The sequence below is a fragment of the Protomyctophum parallelum genome (assembly GCF_964188405.1).
Source record: "Protomyctophum parallelum genome assembly, chromosome: 7".
In the NCBI taxonomy this organism is placed as follows: Eukaryota; Metazoa; Chordata; class Actinopteri; order Myctophiformes; family Myctophidae; genus Protomyctophum; species Protomyctophum parallelum.
In genome coordinates, this window is record NC_139705.1 from 9,730,899 (window position 1) to 9,755,603 (window position 24,705).

The 24,705-nt window shown below is 42.9% G+C and overlaps 1 protein-coding gene across 1 annotated transcript; it reads right to left on the bottom strand.

The window, feature by feature from the left end:
- Positions 1-1,223: 1,223 nt before the first annotated feature.
- Positions 1,224-24,250, bottom strand: tfe3a (transcription factor binding to IGHM enhancer 3a). The gene is made up of 11 exons (XM_083768568.1): positions 23,830-24,250; positions 16,481-16,594; positions 16,021-16,083; positions 15,420-15,585; positions 13,934-14,134; positions 11,935-12,033; positions 9,465-9,579; positions 7,831-7,887; positions 7,238-7,313; positions 4,136-4,286; positions 1,224-2,918 (listed from the first exon to the last, which is right to left on the bottom strand). The coding sequence occupies exons 2-11, from the start codon at positions 16,582-16,584 to the stop codon at positions 2,610-2,612; spliced, it is 1,341 nt and encodes a 446-aa protein (XP_083624694.1). The 5' UTR covers positions 16,585-16,594; positions 23,830-24,250; the 3' UTR covers positions 1,224-2,609.
- Between the last annotated feature and the right edge of the window lie 455 nt (positions 24,251-24,705).

Sequence of the window (24,705 nt, forward strand, 5' to 3'; positions counted from 1 at the left end):
AGACAGGCACAGCTCTTCAGTGTCTAGTAACCGTCCAGTACTTCTGTTGTTGAATGTTGATCTAGATTCATCTCCTTTCCTTGTGTTTAAATTAAAATCTGCTGATTGTAAAGTTTGTGATTTAGGTTCTGATGATGTGTGTGCATAGCGTACTCCTGAATAATGGCTGGATGCAATGGTTTCAACCATCTATGCATAGTATAGTCATGTCTCCAAAGTCTGTGCTTTATTCCCTCTATCAAGCTTCATGTGACCTGCAGGAGTCACTGGTTTAGAATGACGGAATACCAGTGGTATGGTATGGAGGATTTGAAGGTTGAAGGCTGAGTAGTGGACAAATCCACTAGAGGGGGGGGGGGGGGGGGGGGGGGAAGATACAGTCAAGTAGCAACAAAATCTCATGGTAAATCTTAAAACTATATTTGGCCCCAAGAGGGTACTATTTGGCCCTGGCAGACTACCTCATCATTGTGTCTGATCCTAAACTTTCATCAGCGACAAACGGAAAGCCATTTTCTCCTATAGCTGTAAAAATAGCTGACATTAAGAAATCATACTGTATACTACAATACAAGAAAATACTGGAAGACATCCCGATTAAAGCTCCATTGTGTGATATTATGGCTGTACTGATAAAGAAGTATAATTACTTGGGAGCTCTTCCCCCTCCTCTCTTCACATAGAAGATATAGCTCTGGTACAATGCGTTCCTGCAGCTCGGAGACTCACGACTGCCCTGTCAGTGTTAAATTAAAATAACCATAATATGGCATAACATGCCAGACCGTGGTCTGACCACAACTCACTGTATACTTAGACATTTAGTGCTGACTATTTTCCAAAATACTGCATACACCATGATTTTTTTTGTCTTTGAGGAAGCCAATGTTTTCCTTTTATGTATTAAAATCATACTTAATCCATTTTAGGCGGGAACCCCTTTTGTTGTTAGCATTACGTTATGCTTTAGCTATTTAAAAATAGCAGATCTACAAGCTCATACCGCGCCACTGAGTGGCGCGCTACGAGCGTGTAGGTCTGCTATTTTTGAAAAATCGAAGAACGACTGACTGATAGAAACATAGCTTTTTCAGAAAACTGTCAGGACGTAGAAGACATTTTTAGAATCTGATCTCAGGTCCGAATGAAAACTGTCAGGATGTAGAAGACATTTTTAGAATCTGATCTCAGGTCAGAATGGGTTAAAACTTGCTCCAGGCCGGGCAATAAAACAAACACATTTGGCCGTGTTTGAGGAAGGGAAGACGGGGTGGAGAGGGACTACGGAGGGCTTTTTCTGTTGCTGCACTAGTGACTCCAACAGGATGGTCTGTTCAGCTGAACTGGGAAGAACAGTGTGTCCCTCCACACTCAACTTTAACTCCAGCAAATAATACTTTTCCTGACTTCAAAATACCACACAATGCAGCTTTAAGGGCAGGCAATATACAGATTATTTAAAAATACCCTCGTTATTTTAATGAGGTGAAGGGGATAATCGGCAGATCAATATTTCTACTTGTGTATTCAGCTCTTTTAACAAATTAGTAAACACGTCAGACAGAGAAGACATCGAGTTTGCTGTAACCTCATCGAACGACCCTGACTTTCTGATGACCTTCCTAACATTCTAAGACGAGACTAACAAACTGAAAACCATATAGCTAAAGAATCTCAGGTCTCTCATTTAGATTCCCTCGCTACTTGCTCCTTGCTTGAACCAGCTCTTCGGGTAATCCATTTTGTTGATGGTCCCAAAGTTCTTATTTCCGCTCAGACGAGCGAGGTTGGAGGAGTGACGAGGGATCCCGGAAGAGCTATGAGTGAGTGCCATGAGTGCAGCCTTCACAGAAGACTTTCAGCTGTACGCCAAACAAGTGTAAGCGCCCGATATCTTTAAGCTCTCTGATGTAACGTTACCTAACTTACGTTTATTTAATCCACAACCCGCTTTGTTGTGCTATAAACCTCACTAACAGCACTCATCTAACATGTGTGTAATGCCTATTGCACAGCATTGCCTTATATCGTGTGTAAGTATTCACATGTATGCTCATTTCAAGATCCAAACTGTCACTGATATACTGTAAACCATAAATGTGCTTTTCGTTTTTTTTTGTTCTGCATGTTATGCGAGTGAAATCATGTGTCGCAGTGTTTCTCACAGAATGACAGTATTGAATGTAGCAGGTAGTGATGTAATGGTTATGTCAGTGTGAATATAATGGTAATCAGAAACGGATGTCACTCCATGTGACGCTTCAGGGGAAAGGACGTCTCATCTACAGTATGTACGTATAAACTATTCCTCATGTCCCCTCTCCTTGCATGTAACCTTGTTTCCCCGGGCTTTCTGCAGTACCTGTGTAAAGCCTGGCTTCTATTCCCGAATTTGAACCAGTGCTATTGGATCTAGGGGCCTGCCCATTCCAAATCCGTATCCGGTATTTGTTTTCCACACACATACATGCTCACACACACAGACTGTTTCAGAATCCGATCCGATTCCCTCTGTTAGTCCGGGTATGCAAAGGTGGCAGAAGCTAATTGATCCCAGTCAGTCTACCTCGCATGGTTTTCCTCGTGTATCACAATCCGGTACTGTGACGTCACAGATCTTCTTCCATGCTGCTTGTCCTGGACAGCAGGGGGTCTATCATGCCACTGTCCTCCATCATCAGGATGTCTCCCAGCTCGTCTCCCAGTCCTCCCAGAGCGATGTCGGACATTAGTCCCGGGGAGAAGACGCTGTGCTCGCCATGGGGGTCGTCCAGCGCCTCCAGGTCCAGCGCCGTGGTCATCATGGAGATGGTGGAAGAGAGGGGGACGCAGGGAGAGGCGAAGGGGGGAGAGGGAGAGGCCTGGAGGTCCGACGCGGAGGAGGAGAGGCTTTGGAGGCGCACTTGATACTCCAGTTCCTGTGAGAAAGACAGACGGGCAATAATCAATACAAGAAGCTGTCGAATCAATAGATATAGATCATAGATATAATTCAAGTCATGTAAATACATGCAAATAATGAGTGGTTATTCATTCATATTGATATTTCTCCAAACTGATCTCAAATCTATCTCAAATGGCTTCTATATAATCTCCACCTGTCTGTTTCCATTTGTCTGAATGTTTCTGCCCCTCTGTATGTTTGTGCGAGGAGTACCTCGCTGTGTTTCTGTCTGTGTCTCACTGTCCCTCTCTGTCTTTGGCCCAGTTTAGACCGCGTACAGGCTTTAGTTCACTGTCCCTCTCTGTCTTTGGCCCAGTTTAGACCGGGTACAGCCTTTAGTTCACTGTCCCTCTCTGTCTTTGGCCCACTTTAGACCGGGTACAGGCTTTAGTTCACTGTCCCTCTCTGTCTTTGGCCCACTTTAGACCGGGTACAGGCTTTAGTTCACTGTCCCTCTCTGTCTTTGGCCCAGTTTAGACCGGGTACAGGCTTTAGTTCACTGTCCCTCTCTGTCTTTGGCCCAGTTTATACCGGGTACAGGCTTTAGTTCACTGTCCCTCTCTGTCTTTGGCCCAGTTTAGACCGCGTACAGGCTTTAGTTCACTGTCCCTCTCTGTCTTTGGCCCAGTTTATACCGGGTACAGGCTTTAGTTCACTGTCCCTCTCTGTCTTTGGCCCACTTTAGACCGGGTACAGGCTTTAGTTCACTGTCCCTCTCTGTCTTTGGCCCAGTTTATACAGGGTACAGGCTTTAGTTCCGACGCACCAAAGGTCCGACAGTCATTAGACCGACAACCTACCCCAAACCCCTAACATAACCCTAAACGCAAGCACGACGCAACGCATGTCGGGAGCGATGGGTGATTTCCGCATGTGGGAACGTTCCGCCTCGAGCAGTTAAACCGTTAGGTAGCATGTGACTTGTCAAACTAGGGGGTTTTCATGATTCTGGGAATTTTGCCTTATATTGGTTGTTAATGGTACCCCAACTTTCAGCAGCTGCCACAAAGTTTCCCAAGGGAGTTGGGTTGGAACACATTTATATGTTTTAGTAGACACCTTTATGAACACATTTTGTGAAGAAAGCTAGTCATATGCATTTCTTTTGCAGGTTTGCCACAAATTTCACACATTTTCTCTAACTATACAGTATCTCTTTGATGTCCATGTCCAGTGTGCCTGTGTCTTTACCTGTACTCTGTGCAGCAGCTGTCTGTTCATGACTTCCAGAGACTTCTGTTTGTTCTCCATGTCTCTGTTTTTGTGTTCTTCTTTCTGCAGTTTTCTGATGTAATCAACAGACGCCTTCAAGATGACGCCCTTGTTCCAACGCATGTCCCCCCTACACACACACACACACACACACACACACACACACACACACACACACACACACACACACACACACACACACACACACACACACACACACACACACACCTCAATTATCCTGCTGATAATATATTACATTCTTTTTGCAGTTTCACTTAAAGGTATTAGAAAGTGAAATCCATGATTCCTCATTTCTCTCCCACCTTAACTGTATCTCTTTCACAGTCACACCTCATCTACACAGGCAAGGAGCGAGTGTTTCTCCGACGGCAATATCGCGCGAAAACCTGTCTTACATAGCCTGAACCAATCAAATAACCAATAAATAGTAGCGTGTAGATCTCAACCAATAAAAGTGTCTGCAGGGGCCGCGAAACCTGGCTCAAATAGAGACTCTGCGAGCGAATATAGGAGGGGTGGACAACGTCGCTGCACGCTTGCGGTACGTCAGGACAGTCTCGTTGAAAAACATGTATTCTAGATGACAAACATTTTCATGCCAAGGACCCCCAAATTGACACTTATTAGCCATTTAGCCCCCGGACCCCCATTTGAAATGATATGCCAGGGACCCCCTTAAGAGAAGATTTTTAACGGCTCTAGCAGTGTTTGTCAACAATTTTAATTTCAAGGACCCCCAGTTTGGCTACGGACCCATCTCTGGGACCCCAATTTATATTGGAAAATTAATGTTAAATTAACTCTGAGAGAGTACAAATTAGTTAGGGTTAATTTGGTTCCATTTGTACAATCTCAGAGTTACAGATCCATGGGTACCATTTTGGTTCCTAACTATCTATCATAGCTGGGGACCCCCTGGAACTCCCTCAGGGACCCCTGGGGGTCCCCGGACCCCACTTTGAGAACCACTGTGATAGGGTATGGTCAGTAAGAATAAAGATCAGTGCCTGGTTGCTTTTGGGACTTTGGGGTTTTTTCCTTTTGTGGGACATGGGGTTTTGTCTGGTCACAGTCTGAAGATGTCCCGGAGCCAGTGTTCTAAGAAATGGTCACTGAATCGAACCCGTTTCTTTGGTCTGGCGACAGAGAGATTGTGGGTTCTCCACGAATAGACTCTGTGGTCCTTGGAATCTGCAATGTCCCTTTTGAACTCCATATTTTGGTAATTTGGTTGACTTGGACTTGAATGCTTCTCCATTCACAGTGGAACGAACACTGTTTTCCATGGATAGACTCTGTGTTCCTCGTGATCTACCGTGTCTCTTTTGATCTTCCTTATCTTGGTCATTTTGTGTGCAGCTAAATTCATGTAATTTTGGGTTATTTGACATGAAACAAATCACACCTGTGTGAACTGAGTGGTGCAGTCCCCCCCCCCCCCACACTTTATTTTATTTTATTTTTTTATATTTTTTGTCCCACGATTTTGTAACCCATTTTTCACCCCTGTGTCAATCATCCTGTGATGTGATCCTGGGCTCTACACACCCTCCGCCAACCTAGGGAGAGCAACGGACTTAACTCATGCTTCCTTCATGCTTGAGTGTCCAAGTTGCTCCTTTACACCTGACAGGGGGAGTTTCCCTGGTTGGACGTAGCGCGTGGAAGGAACACGTTATTCCAACCAGTTCCTTTCCCCTCCATCAGGCGTCCCGGCTGGCCAGGGGGAGGCAGTTTAGAGACCAGGATTACTGCATGTTTTTGTGAAGGTACCTACCCTAGGGGACACGGGGAGAACATGCAAACTCCACACAGAAAGGCCCTTTCGCCAACCCCGCCTCGGGTATGGGCACTGATGACGTGGAGGAGGAAACACGCCGCCAGCACCCACAGCGCCCGAGCGGGAATCGAACCCAGGACCTTCTAGCTGTGAGGCGACAGCACTACCAACTGTGCCACCGTGCCCCTCCCACCCCTCTCTCTCTCTCTCTCTCTCTCTCTCTCTCTCTCTCTCTCTCTCTCTCTCTCTCTCTCTCTCTCTCTCTCTCTCTCTCTCTCTCTCTCTCTCTCTCTGGCAACATTGCAGCTCTATCTCTCTCTCTGTTTCTGGCGCCCCCTACATACATACATAGGTGTACACGGACATTGCTGGTTTTGAGTGGTTGCACCACTCAAAAAGGCCAGTATTGAGACACAAGAGTACTTGTCTTATAATGCGAGTATTGTTCAGACAGCAATTGTGTCAATTGGTTAAAAGGGACATTGACACATTATTTACGACTCAACAAAGTGACTATAAGACAAGACAGAAATGCTAACAGTTATGGATACAATGAACAACATAGTTGGGATTTTTTGTAAATCAGGGGTCAGCACTCAGCAAGTAAATTTGGCCTCTGGACAATTGTCTTCTAAGCCATTAAATGGCAGGCAATAATAACACAATCGATGGTCAATTTAAAAACTGGAGTGGAGCATGTGACAGACCACCTTATATACTACTATAAAGTTAATAACTAAAGAAGAGTGGTATAAAAGTTTACTACCGATAGAAGTGCTTGTGTAATCAAATGTTAGATGTGCCGATAAAAACACTTTTATAATTATTTTATGCAAGCCCCATCCTTGAATGTGAAACTTAAAAAGAGATTTAGTTCATCAAAAGTTTGAAAAGAACATTGTATCTGGACAGTCAAAACCCTTTGCGAACAAGAGCTCTTTCATTGTTCAAGGTCTCTCTTCCGAGATAAGGAATGAAACCGTGTATTGTTTTTAACAAACTGTTTCCCAAACACTTGTACATCTGCTATTTCTGAAAAAATAAATACAATTTGAAAAAATACAAAAATAAATCTTGAAAGTGAAAAATGTAATATCTTCTTTTCTTTATAATTCACAAATTGTATCCTTTGGGCGGTCCGCCTCACGTCAAGAGTGAAAACTTGTCTATATATTATAATCTAGACAGACATACAATAATAGACAGACAGACAGACAGACAGACAGACAGACAGACAGACAGACAGACAGACAGACAGAGAGACAGACAGAGTGACTTACGGCTCAGTAGTTCTGGGGATCAGATCTCCCAGTTCTTTAATTCTGTCGTTGATGTTGAATCTTCTTCTCCTCTCAACTACAAACAAACCGATGTTCATAAAAATAATTATTAGTAACATTTTACATCAGCATACATCAGTAAAAATAGATGGTAGTGGTATTCATAGTAGTAGCAGTTATAGTAGAAATAATACCAGCACTACAGTAGTAGTAAGTAATGATAGAAGTTGCAATATGGTAGGAAGTAATTGTGCATGAGCGTGTGTGTGTGTGTGTGTGTGTGTGTGTGTGTGTGTGTGTGTGTGTGTGTGTTGGCAGTACAGTGGTCGTCACATTGTATATTTGAGTGTAGTTACTGACTGTACAGTACAGTATGTGTTGTTGAATATAATTGTGTATGTATAGTTTTGTGTACTTGTGTATAGTTGCATCTATGTGTATAGCTACACAGTATAATAGCATGTATATTGTGTAGTTACTGTAGGTGCCTTTGACTAGCGTTCTGTATAGTTGCGTGCCTTTGTGTAGACTAGAGGTTAGTGTAATTGTAGTGTAGTGTGCACTGTAGCTACTGTATGTGTGTTTTTACTCACTCAGGTTGTGATTATCTTTCTTTTGTCTGTCTTTCATGAATGCTTTGGTATCCAAGCCTACAACACAAACATCAAATTAGGTTGAGAGTTTCTATGTCAGATGGCAACCCCTAATATCATATTTGAACAACCTGAAAACACTTCCCACCGTTCAGCCGTAACTACTTCCATCCCACTATTATGATGTCCCAAGGAGGTTTATGTGTATATATTTATTTTTCTCTTGTCTTCCTTTTTGAGTGGTGCAACCACTCCTATACGGATCTTTGTGTGTCTCTTGTCTGTGTCCCTGGGTCCCTGTGTGCCTGGCTGTGTCCGAGAAAACAAAAATAGCGTTTTCATCACCAAGTGTCACTGTTGGGCAGCCTAATACACACGTATATTAACTGTATACTGTATATGATGATGTTGGGTGTGACAGTACAGTACAGTACAGTACAGTACAGTACAGTACAGTACAGTACAGTACAGTACAGTACAGTACAGTACAGTACAGTACAGTACAGTACAGTACAGTACAGTACAGTACAGTACAGTACAGTACAGTACAGTACAGTACAGGGACCCCTTGGGGACCCCCACACGGTAAATCTGTCATTTCTCAACCGCTTCGGACACGGGCTTGTCGGTATCCTGAAAGATACCTAACGTCAGTCTTACCCAATACCCAATCTTTCTGTTTCATGAACACAAGGCTGCCATACCTCATACTAAGCATTTAAAGTCTTGTAGGTCTGCTATTTTTTTTTAATCGAAGAAACTTAGCTTTTTCAGAAAACTGTCAGGATGTAGAAGACATTTTTAGAATCTGATCTCAGGTCAGAATGGGTTAAGCCCCTGTCCGTACACTCCCTGGAGGCCAGAGCAGAACCTCTGACACAATGTTTCACATCGGCCTGTTTAACGCCACCAGGAGGTCGATATTTGCAAAACACATAATAATTGCCTTAAAAAGTCTGCAGGTGTGGCCCCCATTTTGAACAAAATGTCTCAAATCATGAACGCAGCATCTGATTGCCTTGAAACCTTGCACGCACACACAGAGTAGACCATGGAAGAACCTCCACCCCAAATGTTTCTGAAAACTACTGAATAGAAGGTATTTGTAGAAACAGTCTTAACCCATTTAGGCCCGACGTCGAAATTTAAATAATGTCTTCTAAATCATGACAGTTTTCTGAAAAACCACATGTTTCTATATCAGTGGTGATCAAGATCTCATGTCAAGGACCCCAAAAATTACATGTAATTGGCCGCCGACCCCCATCTGAAAATATGTAGTTCCAGGAAACCCCCCAGAAGCAAAGATTTAAGTTAAAAACGTTCGCTCTGAAAGAATATATATATATATTCAAAGATTTGCGCTACATTTTCACGGGTTTTTCAAAAATAGCAGACCTACAAGCTCGTAGCGCGCCACTCGGTGGCGCGCTATGAGCTTGTAGATCTGCTATTCTTCAATAGCTAAAGTATAACATAATGCTTAAAACACCAAAAGGGGTTCCCGTACAAAATGGATCAATGGGTTCAAATCACATACAGTATCATCAAGCAACACGGCAATGTGACAAAGTACTGTTTCTGTCTGTGGGACAGACAGCATTGAGGTGATTACTGTATGATGGGAGGCTCACCGGTCAGCTCCATCTTAACGTTGTGCAGGTCGGCGGGGCAGCTGTTGCTGTTGATGGTGGGCGTGGCTATGCCGGCGTTGCCGTAGACGTTCATCAGGGCCCCCGAGGCTGGCAGCTGAAACAATTAACCAATCAGAGCATTCAAGCGGTCAGACTGACGGGAACAACCGAGTCGATGATGAACTGACATCTAACATAGTGCATTTGTACAGTCTTTCAACCGCTCAAAACGCTTGATCAATTACATCTCACATTTAACCCATTCACACATCCATTCACTGACACAGTGGTCCACGACCTTTTCAGAGCCTCGACCCTCCAAAATAATCCTAATCGAACTGGGGAGCCCTCGCCCCTGACAAGCACTTTGAATTGTAGGAGTTGAGGCATATTGCATTTACGAGTTTGACTCGGTTCCACAGATAAATATTGTGAACTGAAAGATTCACAGATCTACAAGCTTACACCAGAGCTTTTGACCCGTTTTTTTGTAATATAGTTGGTTAGTTACTTCACTGACATCTGGGGACCCCTCTAAAATGATGTGAAGATCCCCCTGGGGGTCCCGACCCACAGGTTGAGAACCACTGTGCTAACAGACAGCAGCCATGTTGGCTGCCAGCCTTCTCTTAGTTTGCATGTTTATCTGTTAAACATTTAAACATGCATTAAACTAAACATTAAACTAAATTAAAATGTTCTCTTTTCCAACAGTAGAATCATGTTCAGATCGTACTGTAGGTCAGCAACGTCACAAACAACCAATTGTAAGGAATTCAAGGACGTGATCCTAGACAGCAACATTACAATCTACTAGAGTGTGCGAGCTTAGAGAGACACATTTGACCGCATATCCCCATGCTGAAGCGTGCTTGGAGAACAGTAGTTCCTTCCAAGGTCAAAGTCCTGCTCGGTGAGTGCGGTCGTATTTCCATTTGCTCAAACCCAATAAATTGCTATAATCATCAAATACTAAAGAACATGATGATCACATCCTAGATCAGCAACAGAACAATCAACCAATATAAAGAGTACAAGAGTCAGATCCCAGAGCAGTACATTTGCAATCAACCAATAGTAAGGGATACAGGGTTCAGATACTAGACCAGCAACATGGTAGCCTGACATCGCCCAAGCAAATTGAAAAGATCCAAGATCTATTCTGAATTAAAAAAGTTACATTTTACCTCTAAGTTCTTCATCCTTCTCCTGTTTTGATCGTGCAGTAACAGAATGAACCTCATCTTCACACAAACACACACTCACAACCACAGGCATGGACAGAGTGTGTCTGCCTGAAAAGACTGTTGAACAAAATGAGGAAATTTCCCTAGAAGTTGCCGTGGAAAGCAAAAAAAACCCTCCAACTTAGCTATCTCCCTCTGACACACACACACACACAAAATGCGCGCGTACACACACACACACACACACACACATGCACACACACACACACACACACACACACACACACACACACACACACACACACACACACACACACACACACACACACACACACACAGAGAGGCTGGCTGAACTGAAGCAGGAAGTGAATCTCCTGTTTTTCTAACAATGAAAAAGATTGAATAATTTACTGTCATCGGGTCACCTTAAACTCAGCACTGTTCAAACACTGCACAGCAACATAATACAATCTATTTCCTTTTTTTCCCCCCCATGGCTGGTTTCTATGGGTTTTCTGGAGTTTGTTCAGTGTCAGTGTTGCTCAGTTGTCATCAGCTGTGATGTTTCATTATGATTTTACACTCTTCAGAACATGAAGCATTTTCAAACACACGCGCACACACGCACACGCACACACACACACACACACACACACACACACACACACACACAAACTCTCTCTCTCTCTCCTTTGCAGCTGACCCGTGTGTGTATACTATATTTATCTGCGGTACTCACATGCTTATGACCAAATTACAGCTGCTATAAAGTACAGCGGCACTCCCGTCTTGTGTGACGTTGCTTAATCGAGTGATAATCCTTGCAGTTATACATTCACGTTGTTTAATTAAAATTGATGTGCTTTTTTTTTTTTACATATATTACACAGTATTATTGTTCTAATCGGTGTGTTATAGTATACACTCTCCTCAACTTAAATGACGGAGGGCCAAAAAGTCGTTTTCTCGCTGTGAAAAGCACAATAAAAGCACCCTTCAGCCAGTTACTGTCAGATGCAAACTGGCCACTGTAGGTTGCTCAAATAGCTCCGTTCTACAGCCCAATGCATCAAAGAGGTTAAATACGTAGGCCTAAGTGATAATGCATGACGAGCTATCCTGATAAATGATTGCTGAATTTAGTGGGCAAGGAAAAGTTAAGTCCATTATTTTCCTATATCTCTCACCCACCCACACACGCACACACGCACGCACGCACGCACGCACACACACACAGTACATTAGTGTACTAAACGGTCTGTATATAATATATAGATTATTACAGTGTTCGACTGATGTACTCCAGTTTCAATCAGATTCAGGAAGTCATCGTTGAGGCTGGACTCCAGACTGATGATGTCATCAATCACCGCCTCCTCCATCTGAAAACAGTCAAATCCGACATTTTTGTGTCAGATAAATAAATCAACCTTTAATGAATTGATTCATTAATAAATTAATCATTCATTCACTCATACTTGCACAGCTATAGTCATGGACTATCTCTTACTTGTAATTAATTCTAATTATAGTACACCTGTCTGTAATAGTCCTCAGTACTAGCTGTGAAACTATCCTCAACTCCTCAGAAACAGAAGTGTGTGTGTGTGTGTGTGTGTGTGTGTGTGTGTGTGTGTGTGTGTGTGTGTGTGTGTGTGTGTGTGTGTGTGTGTGTGTGTGTGTGTGTGTGTGAGTGTGTGTTTTCCTCCCCTGACTCAGTTCCTCTGTAGAAGCCAACTCAGCAGATTCCAATACGCGCAATTCAAACCAGTTGCTGACAGGTTTTCCTGCCTAACTTTTTGCTGACACTTTCTTCTGAGCAATTCATTTTACTGGAAGTGGAGTAAACTGTTGCTATAAAGAAAATGCTGGTACTATAGTCAAATCAAATCGGATCAGATTTCAACTTTGAGACATTCAGATTGACTGTTACCCAGATTAATTACATTTCATATTTCAGCCATTAAGGTGAAATATGTTAAAACAGAATTCTGTTAAAACAGAATCAATCTGATTCAATCATTAAACTTCAGGTCCTTTCAAACGGGCAGTGATTTTTAACGCGCACATAGTTTCATTTTTTTCGGTCCACGTGGAGAAGTCGAGGGGCAACAACGCACACGTATTTACGTGGGCGCGGCCCCGTGAAATTGTCACACGCGTGCTCGTTTTGTGCACACGCCCGCGCGACAGACCAGACCTGGGTTCTGTTTTTTTAATGCTTGCATTGTCGTGCTCCTCTCATTGTCGTGCTCCTGGAGCAGACCCGTCATTGATCCATATTCTTTTCCAGATTAAAATACGTGTAGAAGGGTGGGTTGGGGGAAGCAGGGGGTCCACAGCGAAATGTGTTAATAATAGCATAACAATCATTTTAACCACCTTATGCAGTGTGAACAGTCAGGCCAAATGGATTTTGGAAATAAATCGGATTTGACTGAAGTCTAAATGGGGCTTTCATGCCGCGCTGCAAGCTTGTACATCTGCTATTTTTGAAAGATCTTGACAAATATCGACAATGTTTGGAATTGCTTTTTTTGGTACATAAATCTTCCCTTCTGGGGGTCTCTGGCACAAAACCTTTTCAGATGGGGGTCCCAAACACATTATCATTTTGGGGGTTCTTGAATTGAAAAGGTTTGAGAATCACTGCTTTTATGGTTTCTACTTCCACTTGAGTCAGTCAGTGACTTCCTGCGTGTCATAGAGGAAACGCACTGACTGACCTGGCAACGCCATTCTGATCTCGGTCGCCATGGCAACACGTCTTGAGGCAGCATTGTATTCTGGGCTTATATGACTTAAATAAGTCCTCCTTAATCCTCAAGATAAATGTTTGTTTTCCACTGGGGAGTTTATGACGAAGGAGATTAAACTGGCATTCGATTAAAAAAAAAATACAGAATGACAGACAGACAGACAGACAGACAGACAAATGCTGTAAGATCATATAAAACAAAATGCAATACACTGATGCGTGTGTGTGTGTGTGTGTGCGTGCGTGCGTGCGTGTGTGTGTGTGTGTGTGTGTGCGTGCATGCGTGCGTGCGTGTGTGCATGCATGCGTGCGTGTGTGCATGCATGCGTGCGTGCGTGCGTGCGTGCGTGCGTGCGTGCGTGCGTGCGTGCGTGTGCGTGCACTGTGCACACGTGTGTACATGCCGATAAGAAGAAGTGCTGACATTCAGAGAGGAAGTGAACCAGTGTGGAGACAGATTGGAGCTGCCATATTGTGCGTGCGTGCGTGCGTGCGTGCGTGCGTGCGTGCGTGCGTGCGTGTACCTCCTCTTTTGATCCCAGGCTGAGGACAGCCAATGGGCTGCTGGGAATGCTTCCTGTTTGCAGGTCAGGGGTGGCTACAGACTGCAGGGGGGAGAGGCTGTCCTGTTGGAACAGCTTGTTGGTAGACAGGTACTGTTTGACCTGCTGCCTCTGAGCCTGTTGGATGTGATACCTGGTTGGATTCTCAAGATGAGACTGGACCTATACAGAGAGAGAGAACAGACAGACAGACAGACAGACCGACCGACAGACAGACAGACAGACAGACAGACAGACAGACAGACAGACAGACAGACAGACAGACAGACAGACAGACATACAGACAGACAGACAGACAGACAGACAGACAGACAGACAGACAGACAGACAGACAGACAGACAGACAGACAGACAGACAGACAGACAGACAGACAGACAGACAGACAGACAGACAGACAGACAGACAGACAGAGAAATGAACAGAAAGACAGACAGACAGAGAAATGAACAGAAAGACAGACAGAAAGAGAGACGGACAGAGGGATGTCTCAGTTAGTATCAAAATCACATCAAAAATCACATCAAGCGCAGATCAAACAACATTTTATTTGTCTTTGATAAGCTTGACTGGCAATTAACTGCTGATAAAAACACCATTTATTGACACAAGGATTTAACAGTCACACTTTTGTGGATTACAGTATACAATTGTAAGGACAATCACATTCACCATGACTTAATTCAGAAGTGAACTAACTCTGCGGCAGCACTGAGGAGCTGATGCCGTTGGACACCTGACGTTTGTTTCATATGCTCCAACCTTTGATTTGCCTTTTAATAAAACCATATTTGATAGACATAAGTATCACCTACATCTTACTGATTAGTGATTACTGAGAATGTTATTGATTACCATAAAACCTGCTAAACCTGTCCGTCAGGTGTCAGGTCCAAATATGGTTGTCAGTCCATCACGCCTCGTGACACGCTCCATATATGGCCGTCTCCGTATATGGAGATCACAACACTGACCTCATAAAAAAATTAAGGCCTGGCCCTACCTGAGGCCCTCATCAAACCCTATATACACTCAAGACACTGCCCCCGCTGCCACCCTTAGATCTCCATATATGGAGCTGACCTCATCAAACCCTGTATACACTCAAGACACTGCCCCCGCTGCCACCCTTAATGATTAAGTAAGGTATGAATTCCAGGGCTTCTACTGGTTCTACAGAGTGAAGACCCGCCCTCGCTGCGGCTGCAGCCAATAGCAGTCGTTTCCGGTTTCATTTCAGGACCGGAAGTTCAAGGATGGCGGATTTCAATTTGCTGAAATTGGGCTTTGTCCATTCTTCTTACAGTCTACGGCAGAAACGTTGTCCCTGCGCCTTCCGGACGTCCGACGATATAGTGATAAATGTATATTGATTCACATATTCAAAGGTTTATCTAATATTATCTTAAGTGAAGTTCAATAATGATGAGGAGCATGTGTCGAGGTTACCTTGAGGACCTCCACAGGGACCTGCGTGGGAGGAGTGGAGGAGGTGAGCAAGGAGACAGAGATGGGAGACGAGGAGTCAGCGGAGGGACGGAGCAGTTGCTGCTGCGCCTCCTTTCTCTCCTGCTCCCTGGTCTGCTGCCGCATCAAGTCCTGTCTCATTAACACCCTGAGGAGAGGAGAGACAAGGAGAAACACTATTAGAGGGTTACATTGACAGTATTCTCTTATTCCGTCAGTACTCCGTGTCATGTTAGACTTTAGCTATGTATATGAGTGCATGTCGTGATTATTATAATTTTTTAGCAGATATACAAACTCACAGCGCGTTATTTGTTTTATATACAGTGTAACATTTTTAACTCAAATCTTTGCTTCTTGGGGTCCCTGGAACAAAATATTTTTGAAATGATGGGGGTCAAATACATATCATTTTGAGGGTCCATGACATGAAAAGGTTTGAGCACCACTGATATAACAACCTAGGTTTTTCAGACAACTGACATTTGTACAGAATCAGCCTCAGGTCTGTTAAATACAGTCTTTCGGGTCTGGGATAATGTACTATAGATGCGTTGTGGGACAGTGTAACATCTATTCTTACCTGGAGGTCATGGCTGCTGGCAGTGAAGGTGACGATGATAAAGAGGAGGAGTTCTCTACAGGGCTGATGAAGACAAAACGTAAAACATCATCCTATCATTATACACACCCTCACACGGATACATACTACATGTACACTACTATAGTATATTATGCCTGTGTGTGCGTGTGCGTGTGTGTGTGTGTGTGCGTGTGTGTGTGTGTTTGTACATGGACCAGGCATTTGAAGATAAAGATTTTAAGTACCAACCATTACTTAGAATCAAAACAAGCCTGGGGTACAAATGTAGATTCTCCTTACTGATATTTGGAAGCCTGGGCCATGTAAGCTGGCCCAACAATAGCTGGCATGACAAAGAGCAGGAGAGGAGAAGGTGCCATGTGTATCCTTAGGTTCATATGAACTGCGTTTGTTCGTGTGTGCGTGTGCGTGCGTGTGTACGTGCATGCGTGCGTGTTACCTGACGGTGATTGGTTGACTCTTTAGCTGATAGAAGCAGTCAGGACTGGCAGACAGCAGACTGTCAACATCAATGTCTGGTATGATTCCTGACTCTGGTAACATTGACTCCAAACTGCAGACAGACAGACAGCAGAGGAATTAATATAGATTTAGTCAGAAAGAGTTTTATCAGGTTAATTGTAAAATGATAATTTTACGAAAAGATAACGATAACTTATAAGTTATTATACTTTATTGAATCCATGCTATGGCTTGTAAATATGCTACACAACAATTAAAAAAAATGTAATACTTTAACATTTCTTCTAACACAAATCTTCTCTTCTGGGGGCCCCTGGCACAAAACATTTTCAGATGGGGGTCTGCGAACCTAAGAAGCTCACTGTGTTTTGGACATACTCTATGGTTTCCACCCGACAGAGACGATTGGGTTTCTTAGCATAATGACAATGTGCATTGGTCCAGCGGTTTGGGAAATTAGCTCCAGGCAGACCCTTTAATAGACAGCAACCGCCTTCAGAGCCACGCCATAATTTTAACTATCATAGGCTATTTATTTTTCAACCGTTATGTGAACAGTTAAAAACACATTATACAAGTGTGAACTGGCCAATTGCATAAATATTACACAGCTTTGCCAGTAACAACAAATACAGGACAATAACAATAACAGACATATAACATCTGTAACAACCTAAATATGCTCAAGGAAATTAAAAGAAAAAAGAGAACCTACGTCCTACGTACAAAGTGACCAATATAAAACTAAGTGGAACAACATTTGCTACACATCAAAGCAGGAATGCATGTCTGTGAAGTATGTCCATAGCAAATAGCAATCCTTTTCAAACTCACTGGGGGGATCACAAAAGCCAATTTGAGTCTGGTCTGCAGGTTGTTCCTTGACCAGGGCCCAAAATACACCAGCCTCCAACATAGCGCAGGTGGTAGCATATATAGAACTGTATATAGTTATCAGCATTATGATTTCATGATAGCATTATTTACTATTACAGTGTGGCCATCGAAGGGGTTCAGCCGCCTAGAACAGTGTTTTTCTCAATAAAACAGTATGCCCCCCCCCCCCCCCCATGTGTGTCTGGGCTCCATAGCCCAAACACACATTGTTCACAAACCACGCCATTCATAGTAACTTAATATCCACAGCTACTGAATGCACAGGGAAGCCATGCCATAATTACACGCTGTATTGTTTGTATTCCTATTGTATTGCATTGTATTGTATAGTTGTATAGTGTTCGCGTATTGTACTGTTACATTGTATTGTATTATACTGGTTATACCTGTAAGATAGAATCTGATCTTTGATTTATGATGCTGATCTAGGTCAGGATATCATCCTTGCAGACCTATTGCCTTAATTTTCTGTAAATGTTGCTGAACTAAGATTTCAGAAGGTGACATACTGTACCAGTTTCCTGTTCCAGTTCATTTTACCATAGCTTTGTTTGATTGGCTCAGGAGCAGTTTTTTAACTGGAAACAAATTACACCTTCACGTGTGTTTCCAGTTCAAATCTGCTGCTGAGCCAATGAGACAAAGCTATGGGAAAATTAACTTGAACAGGAACCCTCCTGAAAACTATGCCTGCCCGTTATGCACAGAGACTACTGCAAAACTGCTGATCTAGGTTCCCAAAGTGGCGTTCGGAGACCCCCAGGGGTCCTTGAGGGAGTTCCAGGGGGTCCCCAGATAGATAGTATAGGAACCAAATGTCTGTATGACGGTCTATGACCGTTACAGGTCCATTTGGTTCCATTTGTACACTCTCAAGAGTGAAATTAACATTGATTTTACAATATAAACTGGGGGTCGTAGGGATAGATATGCCACTAAATGGGAGTCCGTAGACTAATGCATGTCAAACTGGGGGGTCCTTGAAATTAAACGGGTTGAGAATCACTGCTAGAGCTGTGAAAATCTTCACTTATGTATGGGGGTCCCTGGCATATCTCTTTAATGTGGGGGTCCGTGGGATAATTAGTGTCAATTTGGGGGTCCTTGACATGAAAAAGTTTGGGAACCACTGATCTAGGATACCTTATTGATCAAAGTTCATGAGGAGGATGTAAATACCCTGCTGCCCTCTCCTGGTCAGACCTGTATATTACACATCCTTATTGGCCGGGCAAACATCTTGTTTTTCTGTGAGAACTGAATAGAATGAAGTCAGCATTTCTGTCTACACGCATGCACACACTCACAACCACACATGCTCAAGTCTACAGGAAGCGTGCGTGCGTACGTGCGTGCGTGCATGCGTGCGTGCGTGCGTGCGTGCGTGCGTGCGTGCGTGCGTGCGTGCGTGCGTCTCTGATACAAGGTCTGCATGGAAAGACCACAATGCATTCCATTTCCACTAAAAGATCTCTCTCAAAATAACCTTAGAATAATACCTTTCCTTGTGCCCTTCCCATACTTCCACAGACTATTTGACTGTGCCAGTGAAATTTAGAAGAAGGAACTTCAATATATATTATATATAGGGCCCTATTTTCACCGGTACGAAAATAGGGACCATAATCTCTTGCCTTAACCCATTCTGACCGGGCACCCATTTTGGTGTCAGCATCATGTTATGCTTTAGCTATTTAAAAATAGCAGATCTACAAGCTCATATCGCGCCACCGAGTGGCGCGATACGAGCTTGTAGGTCTGCTATTTTTGAAAAATCAAAGAGCGACTGACATTTTTAGAATCTGATCTCAGGTCAGAATGGGTTCATCAGACCAGTGTGTGTCCGGCGGAAACCTCGTATGAATCTGATCTCCGGTCAGAATGGGTTAAACATGCAATGTTGTTAGTAGGAATAAACACAGAAGCACCTGGGAGGATGTGGAATAAGAAAGGACAGAGTTCCAGTTTTACATAAAAAAGGAGGTCGTGCAAAAGGGGAAAAAAACAAACAAAAGGGAAAATATTCAAAATAATATATATTATTTTGAATATTTTAATATATAATTCCCTTCTCTTTTTTTTTTTTACCGAATGGTTTCCAAGATTGGGACATATATATGACAGTGATAGTTCATGATCTACTGACCTCATAGGGTCACAGGCAGGCTGACAGACAGACAGACAGACAGACAGGTTGGCACAAAACAGGCTTTCAAATAAACAGTAACCTAAATGAACCCATTACTCTCACCCTTGAGGTCTCTCGATCTCTCTCGCTCTCTTTCACTCGGCGGAAACATATTCAATCCCAAAAGTAAACAATCTTGCTCAAAACAACTCAGCCTTATATTCAAACACCTAAGAATAGAATCAGCCCTATACCATGCAGACCAGGGGCTCCATTTTCGTCACCGCTAAACCCTTTATCCCTAAACTTCTTTGCCTTTTTTACTATTTTGAAAAAACATTTTTGAATAGTTCAAATAGCCAATCTACATTGACACGTTGTGAGCTTGTAGACTGGCCATTTTAACTATTCAAAAATGTTTTGCAAAATAGTAAAAGAGGCAAAGAAGTTTATGGATAAGGGGTTTAGCGGTGACAAAAATGGAGCCCCCGGTCTATACCAGACCAGGTCTATACCAGACCAGTGCTATACCAGACCAGGCCTATACCAGACCAGTGCTATACCAGACCAGGTCTAGGTCTACACCACACCAGGTCTATACCAGACCAGTGCTATACCAGACCAGGTCTACTCTATACCAGACCAGGTCTATACTAGACCAGTGCTATACCAGACCAGGTCTATACCAGACCAGTGCTATATACCATGCAGACCAGTGCTATACCAGACCAGGTCTATATCAGACCAGTGCTATACTAGACCAGCGTCGCAGTCCCGCCCCCTCGAGAGACCCGGAAAATAATTCCCCGTTCATTTTCATCATAGACTTTTCAAAAAATATTTGTTTAAAGACGTTTACGCCGTGGACAAAGCCAACTGTGACACATCGTGACAATAGAGGAAATCTTGAAAAAACAAGAGGGTGACCGCACAGGCGCACACGCCAATAGCCAGAGTGCCAATATTTTTATTAGGACAGCAGGTAAGACAAAAATGAATCCAACGTTTCGGCGGCTAAGCCTTCATCAGGGAATACAGACAGAGCAGATAATGGTTCACACTTAAGTATGGTGCCAGAGAGTCATGCAACCAATCAGAAGGAAGGGGTTAGGGGAACACAGGATAAGTAAGACCTGTCCAGTGTCCCTGTGATATGAGAGGTCAGGATCATGGGCATGTGGTGTCTCAAGTTCAATTACAAGAGGAGTTTATCTCAAGTTTATCTCAAGTTTATCTCAAAAATGACTCATAAGAGGCTCTGGGATATAAATTCCTTGTCATAGAGACACTAAAATGTATCTGAGAAATTCAACAGATATACAATTGTGAAATATAGAACCATACAACAGCGAAGTTTATACAAAATGTATACAAAATAAAATACATCATTAAATACATTAAATTCAATCAATATAGGAAAATATTCAAAGATTTATGTGGATTAAATCCATGTCCTGACAATAGACCTGAATGCCCCTCTAGTTATAATGGAGTTATATATATATAGATCTACAGTAGGTAGGTCACCTGCAGGTGAAAAGGGGGAAGGCGGCCATCACAATTAGGGTTAAAAGATGGGTTTACAAAAAAAGTATTAAAAAGTTAAGTATTGGGTACAACAATATTTTAATTCTATTTTATTTTTACAAAAAGGATTTGAGGACAAAATCTACGTTAAGGCCAAGAGGAGATAGTGTTTTTAAGGACTGAATCCAGAAAGCTTCGCGTTTTAGCAGAAGCTGATCAATCTGTCCTCCTCTTCTAGGTACAAGGTCAAGGTCAAGTTTATTCATATGTCCCAAACTGGGCACTTCGTTTTACAGCAGATAAAAAGCTCACAGACATTACAAACAGTACAACATACAGAACAACAGACATACGTATACATTATCACAAGATGATACCTTAAATATAAAGTGCAACCAGGGCTAAAGTGCATCGAGTGTAACTAAGTCTACCTCCTCCTACTTCCCTCGTTGATGGCTCGGATGGAGGTAGGTACAGACACTTTTTCTATGCCTATATAGTGTAGGGTGGTTGGCTTCCACTAAATGGGTGGCAGCGGGATATGTAATATTCTTGCACCGAATAGTGCTGCGGTGCTCTGCTATGCGTACTTTTAATTCACGAGAAGTCGTGACAATAAACACAATGTTTTGGGCCAAACAAAGAATTTGAAAGAAGGAAAGAAATGGCAGGTTACGACATTTTTTTTTTGTTTTTATTCTTTGTAATTATTAGTTTGGTCCAAAATATTGTGTTTGTTGTCATGATTTGTCACGACTCAAGTTGGCTTTGTACGACCCCTAAGGTCTTTAAATAAGTACTTTTTTGAAATGTCTATGGGAAAAATGCATTGGGAATTATTTCCTGGGCCTGGCGTCGTCATGAAAGGGGGTGGGACTGCGACACTCTATACCAGACCAGTGCTATACCTACCTGTACCTATCCAAAATATCTCTACATTTCAACCCTTTATGTATTTCTTTATTTTTGAGGGGCGCTAGCCCCTCCTATATACAGCTTTATTGTTTGAGTTGTCTGAACAAACATTAAAAATGCTATTGACAATGAATGGAGAATTTACGTCATATGTGTCTGGCATATGTATGTCGGCCAATAAGCGACCACCATTCTTGATGATGATGTATGATGATGTACGATGATTAGAGTGCCCCCTACTTCACACGGGTGTGATTCTTTTTTATAGCCTGAACAGAACAGTGTTCAAGCTCACAAACTTGTAGATCTGCTGTTTTTGCTATTTTTGAATGTCTTCCTCATATCTGACTATTAAAATACCTCACAAAAGTGAGCGACACGGGGGCGCCCGCTGGCCAAGTGGTCCCGGCGCATGCCACATAATAGGCTCTGGCCTTCGAGTCCCGTTCATGACGACCTTTGCTGCATGTCTCTCCCCTTCTCTCCCTCCCACTTTCCTGTCTGTCTTCACTAATAACTATAAATAAAGGCAAAAAGCCAAAAACAAATCATAAAAAAAAGAAAATAGGTGAGCGACCCACACAGCCACAATACTAGACACCCACGACAACCACAATCTGGTAACACCCACCTATGGAACAAACATGGGTAAATTATCTTACTGCACTGGCATGCCCATGCAAGTGTGGAATGCCCTGACACCATCCCTCAAAATGTGGATCACTGGCTTCCTTCAAAACAGGCAAAACAGGAGGCCAAAGGTGGAAGTAAATTCTCCCATTTATGCTATAGGTTGATGAATTGAATAATAGATAGGACGGTTAGGACCATAATGGAAACAAGACTTTTTTGTGTTATCCTTTTACCCCAAATGTAGGATATGACTGTACCCGTGCTGTTTGCATTTCTGTCTAATAAAGTATTCCATCAATGACTCAATCAATCAATCTGTCCGTGGGTTTTATAAATACTGAACCAATGAAAAGTATTACAATGTTTTCATTTTCTAAAAAGTAATAGTTTTGATTTGAACATACAAGGCTTGCATTGACAGCAACGATATCTACTACCACCTCACCTTGTTGTTATTACATAGTTATATTAATCTGTTGTCTGGATGCAGTGCTAATAATAGCTTATTATAAGAACTGAACCCCAGGGGACTGGTGGAGAGAGACTGCAGACAAGACTGGGCACATCTTTCTCCCTCTTCCTATTTCCCATGGGAAAAAACTGAAATGAAAACACTGTGTGTGTGTGTGTGTGTGTGTGTGTGTGTGTGTGTGTGTGTGTGTGTGTGTGTGTGGTGTGTGTGTGTGTGTGTGTGTGTGTGTGTGTGTGTGTGTGTGTGTGTGTGTGTGTGTGTGTGCGTGCGTGCGTGCGTGCGTGCGTGCGTGTGTGTGTGTGTTAATGTCACAATTAACCTCAACTCACCTGCTCATGTCCGCATGTCTCTTGAGTCTTTGTCTATCACCACATTAACAAAACAACTACGCATTATGATGTACATTGTAAATCATAATACTAATAAGTTAATGTGCAGGGAAATTTACGAAAATAAACTTTACTTGAATAGTGCTTTTTTTTGCTGTATCATCAGCAATAACAAATCACAGATCAGCAACATTACAAGGAGTACAAGGATCAAATTCTATCAAAGACCTAGCCTATCTGAGTACTGACTGTCCTACACTACCGCCCTATAAACACAAATCGTGTGTGTATAGTGACAGCCAGGACAGGTCGTTTTATTCAATCATCAGACCCTTTGATGTCTGATCTCCTCTCTCTCTCTGTAGTACAGTCTTGGGCTAACTGGACTGGTCCAAATAGAACAGGCCAATAAACGAGGTTCTGACCTGATGAGGTTGACAGTATCTGGTCCAGAGTCCAGGATGACAAACACGTGGCGGTGCCATGGGGAACCTTCTGGACCGGCATCATGGTCTCGGTTCTGGCTGTTGTCGCGCGGTTCTGTTCCGCTACGTTCTGGTCTGAGCTGAAACCTGACATTCCCTCCTCCGAAAATAAAAGTAGGCTAAAACAACTCCTTGGATGTTTACTACTCGCAGAACAGCGATGTCTCGAAAACAACCTGAACCAGAACTCGAATGAAAGGAATACACCTACATACAGTCTGACGGCCACGGAACACTTTCAATCAAATCGTAAATGAAGCCACAGGTTAGAGTCCGTTAGTTACAAATGTGAACACTGAACAGCTAGGCAGCTATTTCAGACTGTAAAACCCAGAGAGACGTGGGTACTACTGACGAGACGAAAAACATGGCCTGTCAACGGCGAGGAACAGAGTGGCGATAGATCCCATAGCCCGGAGGGGCGGTTATGACACCTTTTTAGAGTCTGATGAAAAACAGCTGAGTTGATGCTGGCCTGGGATGCTGGAAAAGGAGGGCCGTGTTGGTCATGTTTGAAGCTCAAATGCCATGAATGAACCTAGCCCTATGGAACCTAATTCATGATGACCTGCACTTTTGCCTCTGATGCTAAAACCCACAAAAGGGCACTATCTGTTTTTGGGGTGGTCTTTTTGTCTTTTTGTGGGGTTCCCTCGTGCACTTCGCACCAGAAATGTATTGGATGTCTTAATGCTAATAGGGAAAGATGTTCCACAATAAATAACTTGGCCCATATTATGTCATTGGACATGGAATAAAATAAGCAATAGATTATCAGTACAGTACCATGTAATAAACATGAAAAGGGCCACGGAT